The following is a 22182-nucleotide window of genomic DNA, read 5'->3' as shown; positions in this document are numbered from 1 at the left end:
CCATCATTGGGGATGTGTTGGTTGTGCACTGACAGTTATCATCCTTTTCCTCATAAGAGGTTGGGCAAAAACCAGAAAAGCTCATCCCCATTTCAACGAATATTTATTGGACGGTGCTAGGCTTTGGGTAAGAAAAAATGCCCCCTTGCTGTCACCGCAGCATCTGAGAAAGGTACCAGAGCACACAGGTGTGGAGCAGAGGCTGCGAAGGTGAGGAGACTGTACAGTCCGGGGTGGCAGCGCAGGTCTGAGCTGGTCTTCTAACTCCCGAGCCCCTGCTCAGCCCTTACTGCCAATGGTTCTTTCCTTCTCCTCTGCCCCATCTGCAAAGGGGGCTCCCACTCTACCCCTCCAACGACCCGGGCTCCGGCTTTGCACTTCCTGTCGGGAGCTCCCATCCTCTTCCCGAAGGTCAGCAAGCCCACCCGCATCTTTATATCCTGTGTGCACCTGCCTTCCTGCCAGAGTAGAGTGGCGGACACCCCACTCTGCACCTACCTCTCCTCCCTTCCCCAGGCCCTCCATCCTTGGCCACCCCTTCTCTCCTCCTCCTCAGTTTCCTTCTGGCCAGTCTCCTGTACCCATCGGCACACACATTGGCGCTAGTGTTCCAGGAAGCCCCTGAATACAGGTTGAATAAATGAGCATACTTCTAGAAACTAAACTCAATGTTCTTGTTTTTTTGTTTTGTTTTTTGTTTGTTTTTTAGACAGAGTCTAGCTATATCACCCAGGCTGGAGTGCGGTGGCACGATCCTGGCTCAATGCAACCTCCGCCTCCCAGGTTCAAGCGATTCCCCTGCCTCAGCTGGGATTACAGGCTCACACCACCACACCTAGCTAATTTTTCTATTTTTAGTAGAGACATGTTTCACTGTGTTGGCCAGGCTGGTCTCAAACTCCTGACCTCGTGATCTGGCAACCTCAGCCTCCCAAAGTGCTGGGATTACAGGCATGAGCTACCTCGCCTGGCCTCACTTTACTTTACTTTTTTGTAAGTGTGAAGTTGTGGTGGTACTGATTTTCCAATCTCGACTCAAAATCGCTCTGGAAAGCTGAGGACAAAATAAGTATCTTATTCCATTTCCATGCAGCGAGCATTTACTATTAGGTAACGTGGACACTTTGAGGAACAGGGTGACATTCCCAAGATCACCAGCCAGGCACAGCCCTAATGTTTGGATAATCTGAGGCAGATGTGAGATTTAGAATAAGACAGGGTGTTGCAGAAATGTGAGTCCAGCCTCTTTGCTGCACAGACGCGCAAAGTGACTCACTTTACTGAGATGAAAGGAACCCCTTGGAAGGCTCCTGGAAGAGCTTCTGTGCTTCCCAATGCCAGGGCTGCCTACTGGGCACAGGGCTGCAACCTGCTGCTGTCTGCCAGTCACAGACACCCTTCCTGCAGTGGCCTGCCGCGAACGAGGTGCTGTAAGGGACACCCCACCTCTCCTTACAGCTTGTAAGGGAGGCACCAGGCAGACGCAGCATGTGTGCTGGTCATTCTCCTGCAGCCCCAGCGCTGCCACTCACTAGGTTGGAAGCTGGAATATATCCTTTGCCCAATTGTAGGCCTCTTTTTCCCAACAGGAAGAAAAGTGATCCTGACCAGGCAAGGATTGTGAGGAAAATCCAACAAGATGAGATAGGAAAAAGCACTTAGTTAGACTTAAGTGCAACACTAATGTGACTTCTTACTGTTACCATTTTTATCACTATTGTTTATGATTATTATCAATATATAAGGAGTTAAACCACTGTCTACTCCAGCTGAATTGATTTTTCACGGCATTGCTCAGCCGTCAGGATGAACTCCAGAAAGCTCCAGTGTCTCAGCAGAGGCGGCCAGGGGTGCGGAAAGCACACGTCTCTTTCTGAGAGAGGGACTTGGGTTCGGTTCCTGGTTCTGCCACTGACTGGCTGTGTGGCTCTGGGTGAAACCACATCCCACTCAGTGCTGCTGTAAAGACAGAGCCTGTGCTAAGGATGATGCAATGCAGGGCCTAACAGCAGGAGGAGAACCTGTGACCTGCTGCGACTGATCCTCCCCTTCTGTGAGGGAGAAGATCCCATCTTACGGATGAGAAAAACAAGTCATGGAGAAGTCAGGTAAAGTCTACTAGGCCACAAGCTCCAGGAAGGGTGTAGCAAGGAGCAGACCCAGGCGTGGACCCTACCCTGATCCTTCTTGCCCTGGGTGTCCCAAGGGACAGAGGTCAGTGCATACCTTGAAGTCATCCCTGTCCTTGTCCCGGCTCTTGGTGGCTGCATTCCGTGCGTGCACCAGCAGTGCCTGCCCAATGGAGCACTCCATGTGCTGCTGCAGAAGCTGCCCCACCTCCTGGGCCTCAGCCAGGAGCCGCTGCTGGAGCTGCAGCCGCGTCTGCTGCGCCTCCTCCTCCAGCCGGCTGGCCTCCTCCAGCACACGCGTCTCCTGGGAGGGAAAGTACTGGGAGTGGGGGCCAAGTGTGCCTCTCACAGAGAAGCTCTGGCCAGGACTGGGATGTGGGGTTGTTCCTGTTCAGGGCCCAGGGATTGGAAAAGGGATGGAGAAAGGGCAGAAAGGGCTTGCAAAAATCAGTAGATGAGGTTAGGTGTCTGTTAGGTGTCTGTGTCCCCAGAAAAAGGGCATTTATTGAGCACCAGCTGTGTGCCCAGTACCATCTATGACCCCTCACAAGATGGGGGGCCTTGCTCATCCTTCTAGAACATCATGAGACCTGAACACTAGCACTGAGGAGGACACAAAGGCTCGGAGAAGTTAAGCAACTTTCTAAAGTCACACAGCAGAGCCAGGTTTTGAAGTCAGATGTGAGTTTCTTAGGATATCACAGAAGCTGAGGCAGGGCACACAGGGCCCTGAGGACTGCCTTTATTTGTAAAAATAAGACAGAAAGAAGTCAGTGGGGCTGGAGAGAGGTCCATGAGTCCTGGGTGCTCCTCGGAACTCTCCTGGATACAGCTAAAGAGACTGTGGGCTTGGGCCACATTCGTGGGTCAAGGAGCAGCAGCTGCTCCCAGAGCTTGGGGGCTACGTGCAGGAGGCCTGGAGTCAGCATACCTGGGTGTCAATGCCAGCTCTACAACTTGCCAATTCTGTCTTTCGATCTGTCATCACACTTCAAAGAGACCACAGAGGCCTTCTCCACCACACCGCCAATGACAGTTGCACCTGTCCGTATGGTTTTCCAGTATATTTCTCATTATATCAGTGATGTGAAAAACCTTTGGTACATGGGTGGCCCTACGGGGGCTCCGTTGTCTTCACTTGTTATGGTTAAACTGTGTACTCTCAAAATTCATATGTTGAAGCCCTGACCCCAAGTACCTCAAAATGGGAAGTCAGTAAGTGGATAGTGCCTTTGAGGAGGTGATTAATGTAAAGTAAGGTCATTAGCATGGGCTGTGATCCAATATGCCTGGTGTCCCTAGAAGAGACGGGTCACCCACAGAGGAAGGACCTGGAGGACACAGGTTGAAGACGGTCAGATACAAGCCAGGGAGAGTGGTCTCAGAATCAAAGCAGCCCTGCCCATGCCCTGATCTCAGAATTCTGGCCTCCAGGATGGTGAGCAGGGAAATGTGTGCTGTGTAAGCCGCACAGTCTGTGGGACCTTGCTATGGCAGCCCCAGCGAATGATTACCCAACTCTGCAGCACCAGGGGTGGCAGGATTTGGGTGCTGGAAGCTGGGGCCTGCTGCAGGGGCACCGCCTGTCTGGAATGGGTGGGGCCACCATGCTGGTCTTACCAGGGCCCTGAGCAGCTGCCACTGATGCTCGTCGAGGCACTGGGAGGACCCCTGCTCCAGCGCACGCTGTTCCCGGAGCTCCTGCAGGAGGTGCTTCTTCCCCGACAGCCGCATCTGTGTCAGGGTGGCCAGGGCGTTGCCACGGAGTGCCAGCCTCCGGAGGGCCGAGCGCAACAGCAGGTCATGCCCCTGCAGGACACACCGCGTGGACCTTTGAGGAAAGCAGGTGGGGGGTGGGGTCAATGCTCTGGGCTTCACGGAGCCAGTGACAAGCTCCCCAAACAGCCACAGCCCACAGGGAGCTCCTCCAAAAGGAAGCGGGTTGGAATCACCACCCTCTAATGCCATCCTCTTAGGCGCGGGTGCTCCCTGGGCACCACGCCACCATCTACTTGTCTATTAATTTTTTTAACCTCATCACATCCTGCCCAGCTGTGCAATGCATGTGTACAGCAGCCTGTAGTATGCAGCCACTAGTATTAATGGCATGACTCAAAACCAGCACATCCAAGGCTGAAATCTTGAGCTATTTTTGACTTCCTATTTCAGTGATTCATGTAAAAAACCTCAGCCTGCCAGAGGTTCAGCATTTGGTTGTATAACTTGAGGTGTCTGCTGAGAGGCTGAGAGGTGAACAGAGAGGTCTGACAGTCAGCCGCCAAGAAGACGGTGGCAAACACTTCAGGCTTTTTGGTGGTTGCCTTCATCCTAGGAATAAAAGCCATTCCCCACAAAGACCTAATTCAGAATCAGCTGAATTCCAACATGGTGGAATTAATCTTCCACTATCTGAAACTCCTGCTAGAAGTAACATAAATCCTCTCTGGAAAGAGATCGTATCATTTGAAGTCTTAAATTATTTCTACAATTTTTCATGCTTAGTGGTCATCATCCAATAAAAATATCCTGACATGCAAATAGGTGAGAATTAACTAAAAATAAAGAGGAAAACAGACAATAGAAACATGCCCACAAGATATCAGAAAACAGAATAGTCAGACAGACCTTTATACTAATTATGATTAATATGTTCCAGAAATTAAATAATAAGATGAAGAATTTCAGCAGATAACTGGAAACTATACAAGGAATCAAATGGACATTCCTAGAACTGAAAACACAATAACTGACATGAACAACTCAGGAGATGGGTTTAGCACCTGATAAAATATGGCTGAAGAGAGAGTGGTTGGAAGATACCTCAAAGGAAAATGTCCATGCTGAACCACAGAGAAGAATAAAAAATACAGAGTAGCATGTAAGAGACATATGGGATAAAGTGGAAAAGCCTCATAAATTCTGTCACTGGAGTACCAGAAAAAGAGGAGGGAGAGAATGGGTAGGGGAAGATCTAAAGAGAAAACATCTGAGAGTTTTCATAAACTGATATGAAAACCCAAATATATACCAGCATGAGGATTTACATTAAACATAAATGGACTAGACATTAATGCAATTAAAAGACACAGGTTTTCAGTCTAGACAAATTCCCCGTCGCTCTCTGTTGTCCTCAGTATGGCTCACCAGGTGTCCCTGGTCTGAGCCTACTTATGTTTCCATCCTTTTCTTTGTTTGCATGTTTGTTTGTTTTTGAGATGGCGTCTCACTCTGTAGCCCAGGCTGGAGTGCAATGGTGCGATCTCAGCTCACTGCAACCTCCGCCTCCGGGGCTCAAGCGATTCTTGTGCCTCAGCCTCCCAAGTAGCTGGGATTACAGGCACCCGCCACCACACCCAGCTAATTTTTTGTATTTTAGTAGAGACGGGGTTTCACCATGTTGCCCTGGGTGGTGTTGAAATCCTGAGCTCAGGTGATCTGCCCACCTCAGCCTTCCAAAGTGCTGGGATTACAGATGTGAGTCACCTCACCTGGCCTCCATCCTCTTCTCATGTTTCCCCTGTATTATCCAATTCCATAGCTAGACACCTGCTTCTTGATGGTATACACAATTTGTTTTCTGCAAAGGGCTGGACAACTAAAAAATAGTTATATCAATACCCAAAGGAAAATAACTTGAAAATAAATTCTACCTAAAAGACATATACATATATATGTCTTTATATACACATATATCTTACATATACACTTATGTATAAGTTATATATGTCTTTATATACACATATATAACTATGTATATATACACACGTATATGTCTTTATATACACATATATCTTATATATACACTTATGTATAAGTTATACATAATACGTATATATACATAAGTGTATATATACACTTATATGTTCATTGCAGCACTATTCACGATAGCAAAGACACAGATTCAACCTAGGTGCTCATCAGCGGTGGACTGGATAAAGAAAATGTGGTACATATACACTACGGAATACTATGCAGTCATAAAAAATAATCAAATCATGTTATTTGCAGTAACATGGATACGGCTGGAAGCCATTACCCTAAGGAAACTAATGCAGACACAGAAAACCAAATACTGCATGTTCTCACTTATAGGTGGGAGCTAAACATTGGGCACATATAGATATAAGGATGGGAACAGTAGACACTGGAGACTACAAGCGGGGGCCAAGTGTTAAAAAACTATCTACGGGGTGTTGCGTCCACTACCTGGGTGATGGGAGCTGTACCCCAATCCTCAGCATCATGCAATATACCTTTGTAACAAACCTGCACATATGCCCTCTGAATCTAAAATAAAAGTTGAAAAATAAAACTAAAAAATAGCTATATCAAAATTTTTTTCTCAGCTGGGCGCGGTGGCTCACGCCTGTAATCCTAACACTTTGGAAGGCTGAGATGGGTGGATCATTTGAGGTTAGGAGTTTGAGACCAGCCTGGCCAACATGGTGAAACCCCATCTCTACTAAAAATACAAAAATTAGCCAGGCATGATGGCAGGCACCTGTAATCCCCCCTACTCGGGAGGCTGAAGCTGGAGAATCACTTGAACCCAGGAGGTGGAGGAAGGCTGCAGTGAGCCGAGATTGCACCACTGGACTCTAGCCTGGGCGATAGAGCAAGATTCTGTCTCCAAAAAAACCCCCAAAAAACCAAAAAACCCCACATATATATATATACACACACACACACATATATATACACACACGTATTTTTTTCTCATATGAAAGAAGGAAAAAAATACTTTCCAGCAAATTGAAAAGACCATATTGCACTAATAGTTATAGCAAAAATGTGAAAAATGAATATAAAAACTGATAATTGGGGAGTGGCTGCAATAGGGCACAAGAGATCTTTTAAAAATTGCATTGTAGCAATTTTTGGGGTGATGGAAATGTTCTAAATTTGGATTGTGGTGATGGAGTAGAACTCTGTAAATTTACTGAAAATCACTGAATTGTACTCATAAAATAAATGTATTGTAAACTATACCTGAAAAAAGCTGTTTAAAAAAGTTCCTGTGACAGACAACTCTATGAAGTAGATATCATTAGCCCATTTTATAGATGAGGAAATCAAGGCTAAGAAACATTAAGTCATTTACATTCAGAGGAAGCCGAGGGGCAGTCAGTGTGCCCACTGTACAGATGAGGACGCTGAGGCTGGACGGAGCATCATGCAGGACACAAAGCCCCAGGCCTTCAGGGAGCTGTACTCACTCTTCAGTGAGGCCGCCCAGTCGGCCCAAGACGCCGCGGATGGTGCCCTCGTAGTCCTCCCTCAGGTGCATCTGCAGCACGCTGGACAGCGCACACTCCTCCATCCACACCTGAACTCAGGAGAGGGACAGAGCGGGTATGTGGTTACTCATTTCAACAATCCTCCTTGCTTGGATTGTGCATTTTGTTTCTTGTGTGTGTGTTTCCTTTTTAAATCCCTTTCTGCTCCGATTTCATTAACATTTTCTCTTGCATTTTCTTCTAAAAGCTTAAAATCTTTCCTATCTGCATTTAGGGAAAATGCAAATGGGAAAATTTTAAATAATTTAAATTGAAGTATCTAAAATTTATTTTCTGTGGAGTTAGGAAGGGATCTAATTTTCTCTGGATAAATGGATAATTGTGCCAACAATGTTTATTAAATAATTTATTTTTTTCTGGCTTTCCTCCAATGCCACTTTGTCTTGTATAATTAACATATACACACACATCTTGTCCCAGCTTCTGTATTTTCTTCTATTGGTCTGTCTGTTTCTGCACCAATACCATGATTGCTAATGTTGCAGCAATTAAACATCAGTGCAGCAAGGGTAGGTCCTGTCTTATCCTCTTGTTCAAAGCTGCCTTAGCTATTCCTGGTTGTTTTTCCTTTCATATGACTTTTAGGATCAGCTGGTCAACTTTAAAAAGACTCTTTGGAATTTTCTCATAATTGGGTTGATTTTACAGATCAATTTGGAGAGAATCGCCATCTTCGCAAAATTGAGTTTTCCACCCTAAGACATGCCATTTCTCTCAGTTTTCTTTATGCCTTCAATAACATTCTAAAAACGTCTCCCTTAAGCTCTTACACATATTGGTCAACTTATTTTTAGGCAGCTTGTGGCTTTTATTCTGAAGATGATCTTTCTTTATCACTGGATGTTGCTGGTATGGAGGAAATCTATTGGTTTGGGATATTGATTTTGTATGTGGTGACATTTCAGAGCAATCTTCATAGTTGTGACAGTTTGTAGATCCTTCTGGCTTTTCAATAGAGACATTCATATTATCCACAAATATGGTGCACAAAATTCGATGTAGGAGCTTCTGCTCATCCTAATTGACTGTGTTGTTCAGAACAGATCTTTTCATGGCCTGACTTACTGTCTGATTCGTCTGTTATTTTCTGTGAGATGGGGTATTAAAATCTCCCACCATAGTTTCAATTTGTTCATCTTTCAAGTCTGTCAAATTTTGCTTTAGGTGTTTTGTGGCTAAATTGTTGTATGTTCCTCTCACATTATGTAATGACTCTTTTCATCCCTAAAACATGTTTTCTGCCTAAAGTATAATTTGTCGGATCTTAGTATCATGCATTTTCTTTAGGGGGATATTTGCCTGGGATATTGTTTCCCTTCCCTTGACTTTCTAACTTTTGATGATCTAGCTGTGTCTCCTGTAATGCCACATAGCTAGATTAGGAAATGTGTTTTTAGCAATTGAAATGGATCTGCTACTATTTATCGTGACTAATGGTAGGCTTGGACTTATTCCCACCATCCAATCTGGTGTTTTCTAGGTATTATGAAATGTGCATTCTTCCCAACTTGTTTTTCTCTTTTATTGGATTCACCATCTTTTAGGTCTCTAACCTGCATTCTGGGATACTTTTTTCTCTCCCTTGAAAGTCATATATTCTGCTTCGTTCTTTTACTCTGTCAATGCACTGCAAAGACCATCAGAGCTCCCCTGCGGCTGAACAGATTGGGTTATCACTTGATGCAGCGAGGGAGAACGTGTAGAGGGGTTAGAGAGGCCCAGGTGTGGGCTGTGGGAGGTGATCTGGGGAGGGTTTAATGAAGCCAGGCTTGGCTCAGCCAGGACGGGGTGTCTGGGCATGTCAGGGGTAGGGAGTTGGACAATGTCCATGTTTGGTCTGTGTTCAGGTATGGTGGCTGGTTGGCCTCATTTTTGGCTCCACCTTTCATGGAACAGAGGGGCCTCATCTTGTTGATGCCCAGTGGTTGGTTGTTCAATAGGAGAACACCCAGGCCCCGCTGTGTGTAACGGGCTGGCTCCTGGACGGGAGGCGCTGTTCTTTTCTCTCCCATGTGATTACTCTCCAGTTTTTAAGTTGTCTATTTAATTTGTAAATATAAAGTTAATACTTCTGCCCTCCTCCAAACTAGAAGGAGAAATAAGATTCCAGTGTTCTCTCTGCCTGCTGGGATACTGCTCTCCATTATTGTGGTTCTGTGCTGTTTTCTAAATTCTTCATCTAAACTGTTTGTTTCTAAACTCTTCCGTTCATTGTTTGAATCATCAATGTTCCTTTGCCCGATATTATTTCTTATTTCCCTCACTCCCTCTGTTCTCACTTACTGTTTTAAAAATTGCCTATTTTATTTCCACAGAATTAGATACGTTCTACTCCTATAGGATTTTGTCATCCTATTCTCCATGTCTCTTCTTCCATATTTTCCGTCTCTTCAGACCTCTAAGCTGTCTTCTGGGACCACCTTCTCACACTCATCTTCCAGTTCACACACTGTTTCTTTAGCCACCATTTAATCTGCTATTCTGTTAACTAATCCAATTAGATTTCTGTTTTCATTACTATAATGTTCTTTTTTCTTTGAGACGGAGTCTCACTGTCGCCCAGTCTGAGTGATCTCCTGTGAGATCTCAGCTCACTGCAACCTCCGCCTCCCGGGTTCAAGCAATTCTCCTGCCTCAGCCTCTGGAGTAGCTGGGATTACAGTTGCCTGGCACCATGCTCAGCTAATTTTTGTATTTTTAGTAGAGACGGGGTTTCACCATGTTGGACAGGCTGGTCTTGAACTCTTGACCTAGGTGATCCACTCACCTCAGCCTCCCAAAGTGCTAAGATTACAGGCGTGAGCTACCACTCCTGGCCTCATTACTATAATTTTCATTCATAAAGTATATTTTTTCAATGTATTGTCTTGTTTCTTAGTATATTGTTTTTAGGGCTATTAATCTCCTCTGTTTTTAAAAGAACACACGTTACAAGCACATTCTAACGAGGTCCAACGTCCCACAGGTAATAAACAGTGAGGCAGGAACTGAAATCTACATCTTTCTGTCTACAAAGTTCAAATATTTTCTAAATCCACCATGCTCCTCCTCCCTGACGATCTCACATCACCAGGAGATGCACCTAACTCAGCAAGACCATGCTACAACCAAGGACTCCATCCTTAAGGTGAGAGTCCTTCCCTTTCCCATGGCTTTTTAAAAGGCTCTACCTCTGGCAGCCTGGAGATGGCGCACACTGCATTTGGAATGCATGTTAAACACAGAGGCCTGGACAGAAGCACCAGCAGCCTAGACTTCAGTTCTGGTGGACGCTGTGATTCATAACACTTGTGCTTAACGCTCACAAAACAACACTGTGCTATCTGGAACATTTCATTAAATCCCATCTCTGACTCCTCTTGTGAGGAGTTTACAATAATCTGTCAGAGTGCTAGGGAAACCAGAACATTCTAGAAAATTCTGTTTTTTTTTGTTTTTTTTTTTTTTTTTTTGAGATGGAGTCTCACTCTGTCACCCAGGTTGGAGTGAGATGGCGTGATTTCAGCTTACTGCAACCTCCGCTTCCCGGGTTTAAGAGACTGTCCTGCCTCAGCCTCCAGAGTAGCTGGGATTACAGGCATGCACCACCACGCCTGGCTAATTTTTGTATTTTTAGTACAGATGGGGTTTCGTTGTGTTGGCCAGGCTGGTCTTGAACTCTCAACCTCAGGCAATCTACCCACCTTGGCCTCGCAAAGTGCTGGGATTACAGGTGTGAGCCACCATGCCTGGCCAGTCTTGATTCTTTGAAAGGTGAGTTTGCATTGCTACTAAAGTATATACGGGTCTTTGCTGCGTGTTTTGAGAATGTAGCTAAAACTAGCAATAGGATTTGATGATGATCGGTAAGGTCAAGATCTCTGGACCAGATGGTGCCTGCAGTTGTCACACAAACCTCTTCAGCATTATCAAATGCAGGCTTGTACATGTGGATATTCAGAAGAGGTGCTTCCTCAGGCTAGAATGCTGGTCATTGCTACCAAGTCATTTTGTGGCCTTGGGTAAGTTTTACTCTTTTTTTCAAACTCTCATGTATTATGCGGAGAAAGGGAAAGAGCTATTGATTGATGCCTAGTATGTGCTGAAAATTTGGTAGTGTCCTCCTGGAAGCAGGGAGGGTTTTTAGGTGGGGTGGGCTCTAAAATCAACTCCTGAGGGAAACACTGGAGTGCTGGGGGTGAGGGGGGCATTGCAGTTTTAAACAGCATGGTCAGAGTAGGCCTCACAGCGAAGGTGACATGGAGCAAAGACTAGTAGCAGGGTGGGGTGAGGCAGGAGCATGGCTCCAGCAGGAGCCAGAGGAGTGCAAGGAACCAGTGGGGCTGCGGGGAGCATGCCAGTGCAGTCAGAGGGCAGCCAGGGCCTGACATGGTGGGCTTTGCAGAGTGTGGTGAAGTCTGTGGCTTTTATGCTGTGGGAAATGAGAAGCCATTGGGGGTTCTGCAGAGAAGCAACATGATGTGACTTAGTGTTCCCTATCAAATCTATTGTGCTCATGACTGTAAGATGCCCAATTATTTCCGGTATCACTAACAGAGAAAAGTCACTGCCAAATAAATTAAAATGTATCTTGATTTCAGGGGTGTTAAAATATTTTTAAATGTGTATCCTAAACATTAGTGGCATATAGGATGTCTTAAAACAGGGGTGTCCAATCTTTTCACTTCCCTGGGCCACACTGGAAGAAGTACTGACTTGGGCCACACATAGAATGCACTAATATGAATGATAGCTCATGAGCTAAAACAAATGCAAAAAAATCTCATGATGTTTTAAGAAAGTTTACGAATTTCTGTTGGGCGCATTCAAAGCCATCCTGGGATGCATGCAGCCTGTGGGTTGGACAAGATTGTCTTAAAAGTATCTTTAAGCTCTGGCTGGGCGTTGAGAATGGAGGTAGAGCAGTTGGTCAGCTATTGCAGTAACCCAGACCAGAGTGGTTTTGACTAGGGTGCTAAGAGGGGAGGTGCTGAATAGTGGTCACATTCAGGATTAGACTGCAGGCAAAACCAATGGGATTTCTTGTCAACCAATGTAGGGTGCGAAAGAAAGAGGAGTCAAGGATGACCCCAAGGTTTCTGCCCCAATTTAGTACAAAAACGGAGGAAGGCTGTGGGTAAGGCAGGTTGGCAGGAAGAGCAACAGTTTTTGACACACGAACTTCTCACATCTATCAGTCATCTAAATGGAGACTTCATGTAGATCTGAGTTCAGGAACGATCCTGAGCTAAGGCTATAAATTTGGAAGCTGTTGGCTCTCAGTCCAATGACTCTTGAGGAACAAACCTGACAAGAGCCATGTGAGTGAGCCTGGAAGTGACTCTTCTCCAGTCAAGCCTTCAGATGAGACTCCAGCCCCAGCCCAGGGATTGGATGTTGCCTTGTGAGAGGCCCTCAACAAAGGGCCCAGTTAAATTGTGCCTGGACCCCTGACCCACAGAAATTGTGAGACAGTAAGTGCAAGTTGTTTTAAGCTTCTAGTTTGGGGGTTACTTGTTACACAGCATTAGAAAACTAATACAGATGATGTGTGACTGGATGGGATCACTGAGACAGTGCATGTAGATAAAGAAGAGGATTGGATACTGCACCCCAGGGCTCTCCAGTGTTCAGAAATTAAGGAGCTGGGAAGGGGCCAGCAAAGGAGACTAAGGAGGAGAAAGAAGTGAGCTGGGAGGAGAAGCAAGAGAGTCTAGTGGGTGTTTCAAGGAGGAGGGAAGAGATCAACTTGGCCAACCACCACCACTGAGTCCAGTAAGAGGAGGCCTGAAAGCTCCGCACAGAGGAGAGCAGACTTGGTGATGAAATGATGAAAAACACCTGGAGTGGGGTGCAGAGAGAGAGGGAGAGGAGAGTAAGGTGGGGACCCAGGATTCAAACTCAGACTGCCTCTAGCACTGGTGTTCTTTACTCTTTATGCTAAGGAGTGCACCAACTGCCACATTCCCTGCCCCACTCCTACCCACTGGTGTGTTAGTTTCCTGTGGCTGCTGTAACAAATTATTACAAATTTGGTGGCTTAAAACAACACTTATTACCTTACATTTCTGGAGATCGGAAGCCTGAAATGAGAGTCGGCAGGTCTGCACTCCTCCCCAAGGGTCTGAGGCAGAATCCATTTTCTTGCCTTTTCCAGTTCCTAGAGGGCACCTGCATTCCCAGCTCACAGCCCCTTCCTCCATCTTCAAGTCCAGCAACAGCTGCAGAGTCTTCCTCACTGCCTCACGCTGGCACTGATGCTCCTTTTTCACTTATAAGGACCCTTGTGATGACGTGGGGCCCAGCCAGATCATAGGGAGAATATCCCCATCTCATGATCCTTTGCTTAATCACATTTGCAAAGTCCTTTTTGCCTTGTAACCAGACATATTCATGGGTTTTAGGGATAAGGATGTGGGTCTCCTTGGGGGGCCATTGTAGCCGCCTACCGCGAGGGGACTGGGAGAAGCCCAGACAGCTGCATTAGAGCAGATTAAATTTTGAGAAACACCATTCTACAACCTGTTCCAACAGTGTAATTCACAAATTCCATAATGTTTAACAACTTCCCTGAGCAATGGGATATGAAATAATCAACTGTCTTTTTGGATAGAAAACAATGTGGGAAAGGCAATTTGAAGTTGATATTTTTGATTTTCCATGAATAGCTTCATTGGTGCTTTTCTTCTCATGACTAATATTCATCTGAACCACAGAGAGCTCATTTCTCTTCTTTTTCATCAATGAGAAATATGGCAGGTAGATCTCTAACTATCGTGTGTTAATTAATTAGTTAATTAATTTATTTTATTTTATTTATTTTGAGATGGAGTCCCGCTCTGTTGCCCAGGCTGGAGTGCAGTGGCACCATCTCGGCTCACTGCAAGCTCTGCCTCCTGGGTTCATGCCATTCTCCTGCCTCAGCCTCCCAAGTAGCTGGGACTACAGGCACCCGCCACCACGCTTGGTTAATTTTTGTATTTTTAGTAGAGACGGGGTTTCACCGTGTTAGCCAGGATGGTCTCGATCTCCTGACCTCATGATCCGCCTGCCTCAGCCTCCCAAAGTGCTAGGATTACAGGTGTGAGCCACCACGCCCAGCTATCATGTGTTAATTTAAGGCAATTAAGTAATCAGTAAGTTAACTATGACATAGACACCTTGAGAAAACAGTCTTGGGTCATACTTATGTAATCAGTTAATGAGGTAATTAACTCTCCTGCTTGCTTCCTGCATGCAAAACTCAGCCGGAAACCTTCCCCACATGCCAAGAAAAATTCACAATCATATGCTCACAAAGTAAACAAGTAAAACATTACAAACAGAGCTGTGCACAGTCTACTGTTTGCCTAAAATAACTTAAGACTCCTAACCAGAGAGTTTTAGATGAATCATAGGTGTTTTGTCAGAAATGAAATTCTGGATTCCTTCACTGTCAATGCCATTAAATGAGTCAATAGATACTGTGCAAAAAGTCTTTTAAATGAGTCAATAGATACTGTGCAAAAGGTCTTAACTTGCATTATCTCCATGCAATCATTTGGATATTGTGACCCTTAGTTTTCACACAGAAGCTGGAGTTCTGAGGTATTTTTAGCAAGCTGTGTAAAATCACAGAGTTGCAAGAGGTCAGCTCACTGGCTAAAGTCACACAGCCCATTAACGTGCCTGCTCTGGCTCAAACCCGTCTTAGGCTTCTGAGGTTATGGAACTGGCTGCAAAACCACAATGATCTCTAAAAGGCCCCTACACTCATTTAGTGGGTCCACTTCAGAGGCCCATTAGGCTTACTTGGTTTCTAAGACACTGAGGCTCAGGTCCCGCTCCCTCCCCAGAGACTGTAAATGAATTGGTCTGCAGCCCAGGATTTGGAATGAATTGGATGAATTCAGCTTCATTTAGATCCCTTAGAAGAATACAGGGCAAAGGCGACACTGTCATCATTTCCAAAGCTGCATTATTGTTGCTGGAAATGCAACAAGTTTTCCTGAACATTTGCCATATTGCAGCCACCGGGCTTTGAATAGGCAGTGTAAAGATGAAAATCAGGGTTGCTGTCCTCAAGAAACTCAGCCAAATGCAGGAGACAGACAAGTCACCTATGACAGGGCAACCAGATGCCACTGACAGAGGACTGAATGAACTAGAAGGAGGTCTAAGAATTCATTCGGGCTGGCAACTAGGCCCTGTGCCTGTCCTCACAGCTGTGACTGGTCATGCGTTTGCACAATGCTTTCCTCTATCTACTTTGTACTTTCTATTGCCCCAAGGAATTGTTTTAGGAAACCTCTTTTAGATGGATGCATCAGTCAGACTGATCTTTTGTAACTAATTGCAAACCCAACTTAAAGAAACAGGGCTTGTTTCTGACAATAAGCATGTAGGGGCTGGCGGTTCAGGTCTAAAGCAGTGGCTTAACAGCACTGCCAGGGGCTCGGGGCTGTCTGAGACTGTTCCAACCACTGGAGCCCACCAGGCTCACATAGGCTGCCTCTAGGGCAGAGAAAGGCTGATACACCTCCAGGCCTCCCGTGCGTTCTAGGAAGGAAGAATAGGACACTGAAGAAGGGGGCAGCTCCAAGCAAAACCAGCTTTGGTATCAGGAAACAGAAGCCCTTTGCCTTGTTTCAAAGGCCAGAGCAGTGTCACTCAGCCATGGCTAGTTGCGAGGGATATGGATGTTGAGGATGTTAGTTTCCCAGTCTCTAGAGGGCCGAAGGCAAGGGAGAAAGGACTTGCAGATGGTCTTGGTGGATGCTGAATTTGGAAATACCTTCTTTCATTTAACAGTTTTTAATTTTTTAAAGATAAAATCAATGCGGGCTGGGCGCAGTGGCTCATGCCTGTAAGCCCAGCACTTTTGGAGACCGAAGAAGGCAGATCACTTGAGTTCAGGAGTTTGGGACCACCCTGGCCACCATGGTGAAACCCCATCTTACTGAAAATACAAAAATTAGCCAGGTGTGGTGGCACGTGCCTGTTATCCCAGCTACTCAGGAGGCTGAGGCAGGAGAATCGCTTGGACCTGGGAGGCAGAGGTTGCAGTGAGCTGAGATTGCACCATGGCACTCCAGTCTGGGTGACAGAGCAAGACTCCATCTCAGAAAAAAAAAAAAAAAAAAATCAATCTGTATTATTAGTTTCCCATTGCTGCTGTCCCACATTGCTACAAGCTGTGGCTGAAAACAACACAAATCTATTACCTTACAGTTTTGAGCCTAGGAGGCTGAAATGGGTCTTAATGAGTTAAAATCAAGGTGTCAGCAGGGCTGTGCTCTCTTTTGGAGGCTATAGGGGAGAATGTGCTCCTTGACCTTTCCAGCTTCCAGAAACAGCCAGAGTTCCTAGGCTCACAGTCACAATATTCCGACCTCTGCTTAGAACATCAACCCTCCTTCTCTGACTCCCACCCTTCTGCCTGTCTCCTGTAAGAACCCTTGCAATTATGCTGGGCTTACCAGCATCCCTATCTCAAAATCCTTCACTCAACCACACCTGCTTTTTGCCATGTAAGGGAACACAGTGTAGATACCTTTGGGGGTAACGATTCTGTCTCAGCATAAATCCATGATCTTGATAATCAGACTGTTACTGAAAAACAGGAGTCCTGTGTGTGCCACTGCCCCACCCCCACCGAGTCCACTCCCTGTGAACCGCTTTTCTTCCTGCTATTTGGTTGGTTACTTATTTCTCTCGTTCTAAAGAACAAGCTTTGCTGCTCTTCTTGATCGATTAACTTAAGGTATGATCTCCAACTTCCCGCTGAGGGAGATGATGGCTCTGCTCTCTCATCCCGCCCCCGTGGTGGGCCATTGTGAAAGGGAGGCAAGAGTCATCTCTGTAGAGCACCTACAATAGGCAGGAGTGGGTGTTCAGGATGTGAGATCTCTCACGCTTCTTCATGTGTTTCTAAAATGCAGACCCCAGCCCCCGGGTTCCCAAATGCCCGCACCTGCTGGTCTTGCTCTTGGAGCTCCTGGAAGAGTTTCCACTGCTGCCTCCGGAAGCGATCTGACTTCCCCAGCTGCCAGGCAGCGTTCTCCTGGACCTCCTGCCTCAAGTAGTCACATTCTTCTGGGGGGAGGCCAGTCATGCCAGGGAGCGTCTGAAGGAACAGGGCGTCCACGAACTTCTGGAAAGTGTCCATGGTGCTGCAGTACAGCTCCTGAAGCCGAGAACCACAGATGGGGTTACAGGTCATGGCAGGACCCTGTGTGGGGTCTGAGCTGCTCTCTGCCTCTCCTCCACAAGCCTCCCACAAGACACAAGGAGACCCACAGACAGGAACTCTCAAGTCACACATATGCAAGCATGCATAGACACATATACAAGTACACTCCTCCACAGGCACACACACTTGTACACACAGACACATGCACATGTACTCATACACATATGCATGCAGACACAGGCACATATACACACATGCACACACACACACGAACACATGCATGCTTTCATACACATTTGAGCCCAGCATACACTCCTACATACATCCATGCATAGACAAATGCACACATACACACATACACTCATATATACTTGCACAGTGACACACTCTTACACACACACGCATAGCCTTGAGATGCACCCACTCTCAGGCTCCACTCAGCCAAGCTTCACACCTGTTCTCCTCGCCAAGCTTCACACCTGTTCTCCTCGCCAAGCTTCACACCTGCTCTCCTCGCCAAGCTTCACGCCTGCTCTCCTCCCCCAGTGAGCTCTTCATCTCTGGCATCTCCTCAAAACCATCATTTGGGCCTCCCCTGGGTCACTGTCTAGATTATTTTCACAATCCCCACAAGTCTGTCTCCCCCTCCACCCTCCATGCTTAAGCGAGTTATTTTCATAAACTTCACATCTTATCATGAGTCCTCCTGGCTCAAATAACGTGGAAGATCTCTGTTCCCCTCATACTCAGGATCACCCAGCAAGGCTTCCGGGCAGCTCAGAGATGGCCCCAGCTGTCCTGCTTCTTGTCTCATCATTCTGTTGCCTTCATCCCACCTCCCCCACCCCGATATCTTTCTAAAAACTATGAAAAACAAACCCACACCATAATAATAATATTAAACACCTGTGAATACACCACTCACATCTTTTTCTTTTTTTTTTTTTCATTTAAAACATGGAACCTTACAGGTAGCTGGGCGTGGTGGCTCATGCCTGTAATCCCAACACTTTGGGAGGCTGAGGCGGGTAGATCATCTGAGGTTGGGAGTTAAAGACCAGCCTGGCCAACACAGTGAAATCCTGTCTCTACTAAAAAATACAAAAGTTAGCTGGCATGGTGGCGCAGGTCTGTAATCCCAGCTACGTGGGAGGCTGAGGCAGGAGAATCACTTGAACCTGGGAGGCGGAAGTTGCAGTGAGCTGAGATTGTGTCACTGTGCTCCAATTTGGGTGACAGAGAGAGACTCCATCTCAAAAAAAACAAAAACAAACAAACAAACAAAAAACATGGAACCTTACAGGTTAAGTTGGAATTCTTTATGGCTCCCTGCAATTCTTTTCCCCACCCTCTCAGCCTCAGACAGCCATCCCCATGAACGCAGTGACCCTCTTTCCAGTTTACACGTCTACACTTTCCCTGCATATCATGTTCATAAAGGTGGCTTTTGGTGTGTGTGTTCATTCACCTCATAAATGGCATCTCATTGCATGTTTCATTATGCAGATGCTTTTTGTTTTGTTTTGTTTTGAGACAGGATCTTCCTCTGTCGCCCAGGCTGGAGTTCAGGGGTGTGATCACGCCCTCGACTTCCTGGGCTCAGGTGATCCTCTCACCTCAGCCTCCCAAATGGCTGGGACTATAGGAGTATATGCCACTATGCCTGGCTAATTTTTTTATAATTTTTTGTGGAGATGAGGTTTTGCCATGTTGCTCAGGCTACTCTCGAACTCCTGAGCTCAAGTGATCTGCCTGCCTTGACCTCCCAAAGTGCTGGGATTACAGGTGTGGGCCACCATGCCTGGTCCAGAGGCTTTTTAAAGCCACTCCTTTTGCCCCATCTCCAATTACTTTCACACCTAGAATGGACTCCTCACCCTGAAAAATTCCTCCAAAATAATCCCTTCTCTGGAGCTTTCCCTGGGCCACTAACATGGGCATTTCTGACCCTGAGCTCCCACCAGCTGTTTGATTAGCCCACCAGGGTATCTAAGCCACAGTTTATCTGTCATCCCCCAAGACCACAGCTCCCCGATATAGCGGTTTTGTCACACTAGGGTCTGCACCCACATGTCATATCCTCCCCAACCAAGCACGTGCCAGCAGTCCCTGAATACGCCATGCCCCAACGCAACTAGAGCACCCACGTCCCCCTCCACCCAGGAACTCTCCTCGCATGTTCCAAAAATCAATTCAAGGTCTCCTTTTCTGGCAAGGCCCCCTGACCACAAGGTCTCATTAGGTGCAATGTGGCTTAGCTGAACATCTGCTTTCCTTTCTGGAGTCTGGAATCTTGATACATGACAGGAAAGAGGTGTGCCCGTATGACTGATTCCAACAGAACCCCTGGACTCTAAGCTCAGGATGGCTTCCCTGGAAGACAACATTTCACACATGCTACTGCAACTCATGTGAATTAAGTGCATCCCGTGTGACTCCATGGGGAGAGGATTCTGGAAACTTGTGCCTGGTTTCCTCTGGATTTTACCCCTTGTAGCTTTTCCCTTTGCTGATTTTGCTTGGAACCCTTTCACCACACTAAGTCCTAGCCATAGGTACAACTATAGGCTGAGTCTGTGAGCTGTCCTAGTGAACCACTGAACCTGGTGGTCTTACGGACCCCAGAGGAGGTGCCCCTCCTTTGCTGCTGCCCCTCCAGCACTCACCACCCTTTGCAGGCACTGGCTGTATGATTGTCCTTCTCATGGACAAGACCACAGAGTTTCTTCTTACCACCTTTTCATTTGCAGGGCCTAGCAGAGTCCCCGGAAAATGACAGGTGATAATAAATGTAATTGTTAAGAATTACTAATTTGAGTCAAGAACACTGTTTTTGCATAATATCACTCAATCCATACAACAGTTCAATCAAGGCATTCTATTATAATTATCATCATTTTATAAATGAGGAAACTGAGGCACAGAGAAGATGAGTAACTGGAAGACAGTTTATAGATGGTAGGTCCTGGCCATTGGACTCTTGGACTCATACCCTTAGCCAGTGTGCTACATGGATAATTGGTTTTTTGAAAGGAAAATAAACATATTCTCACACATACACTTAGTATTGTGTATGTCCCTAGGTCATACTTGCTGTGCTCAATGAATATAAGTTAAATTTCATTCAAATCAATGTTAAATCAACCTAATGAATGCCATACTCTTAAGCTTATGGCCAACCCTGACTTTGGTCAGAATAAAGTTATCATGATAAGGGCATATGGAACCCACATTCTTTTAAAAGATTTAGAGATTAGATTTCTGATATGGCTAACCAGATAACTTGGATCAATCCTTTCACTGGGGGTGAATGAAAAAGATAGGTGAACAAAATAATTATTAAGTCTTCATAAAAGTTGCAAAGAGCTAACACGATTGTGATGAGTACATAGGCCAAGGGCTGGGAAGACACATCTGGAGGGAAATACTCAGCCTTTGGGCTGCTTTTACCTGGGGAGTGATGGTTGATTCAGAGGAGATGACTGAACAGCTGAGCGGGTCTTTTGACAGCCTGAAGCTGTCAGGAGTCAGAAGTTTGAGTTCATCATTCATTATGGGTAGGGGCCTGGTAAACCATTCCACACTTAGGGTTGGGACCCAAAAAGGCACACTGGAGAAATATTAGTGAAATGGAAGAGAACCAGCCCAGACTGGGTATACAGACTGTAACCTAGAGTCAAGTTACTTAGATTGCCCAGGATATTCTAAGCCCTGACTTCGAATTAACGTGACCCTGGACCACTAGAGGTGCTGATATCTGACAGTATCATTGTATACCTGAAATTATTTCTACAAATAAATGTGCAAATTTTAAACATAGTACACAAAATATAAACAGACACATGAGGATATAAGATAACATAATCAAAGACCTACACAAACAATGGGCATCAGAAACAAACCCACAGGTATTTCAGAGAGCAATTACAAGTCAGCATATAATTACAAGACATGATCTTTAAAGTATCAATGGTTACTATGCTCATGAAGTTAAAAGCCACTCTTAAACATTTAAGCAAGGAGCTGGAAATTATAAAAAGTGACACTACTTAGTTTAAAAAGAGCAAACTAGCAGTTCTAGAATTGAAAAATATTGTCCAATATTAAGAACTCAATGTACAGGTTTAATAGCAGTTTAGGTGCAGCTGAAGAGAGAATTAGCACCATGGAAAATAGATCAGAAGAAACTAGCAGAACAAAGCAAGGGGGAAACTAAAGGATGGAAAATATGGAGGAAAAGATAACAACATAGAAGATACAATGGGAAGGTCCAACATGTTAAATTGGAGTTTCTGAAGGGTTGGAGGGAAAGTCTGGGTAGAAGCAGTATTTGAAGAGATAATGAAATTTCCCAAACTGATGGAAGAAATTTACAGACAAGGAAACCAAGGCTTCCTCTTTACATGTAAAAGAGAAGTTAAATAAGTTGCACAAGTTTACACACAGCTCTGACAGTTGAGGTCCAGTGCCCATGACCTTGATGCTACTCAGGTAAATATTTTTTAAAGAATGAATGTGTGAATGAATGAACAAATGAATAGCCAGCACCTAGCAAACACAGGGTCACTTTTTGCTACGTGAATAGCAGATAAAATAGTCTTAAAGA

The 22182-nt window shown here is 45.6% G+C and overlaps 1 protein-coding gene across 5 annotated transcripts in view; it reads right to left on the bottom strand.

Annotated features, from left to right (window-relative positions):
- The window catches only part of EVC (EvC ciliary complex subunit 1), a 99386-nt gene that overhangs the window by 17735 nt on the left and 59469 nt on the right, over positions 1 to 22182 (bottom strand). For all 5 annotated transcript variants that reach the window (XM_073012517.1, XM_008017940.3, XM_008017941.3 and 2 more), the window contains exons 12-15: positions 17358 to 17570; positions 7346 to 7455; positions 3750 to 3960; positions 2227 to 2433 (exon numbers count right to left, since the gene is read on the bottom strand). In XM_073012517.1, the coding sequence (XP_072868618.1) occupies positions 2227 to 2433; positions 3750 to 3960; positions 7346 to 7455; positions 17358 to 17570 (741 nt within the window). The remainder of the gene's footprint in view (positions 1 to 2226; positions 2434 to 3749; positions 3961 to 7345; positions 7456 to 17357; positions 17571 to 22182) is intronic.

The sequence above is a fragment of the Chlorocebus sabaeus genome, chromosome 27 (genome assembly GCF_047675955.1).
Source record: "Chlorocebus sabaeus isolate Y175 chromosome 27, mChlSab1.0.hap1, whole genome shotgun sequence".
NCBI lineage: Eukaryota > Metazoa > Chordata > Mammalia > Primates > Cercopithecidae > Chlorocebus > Chlorocebus sabaeus.
The sequence above is the reverse complement of the archived record's forward strand: the minus strand, read 5'-3'. Positions and strand labels throughout refer to the sequence as shown.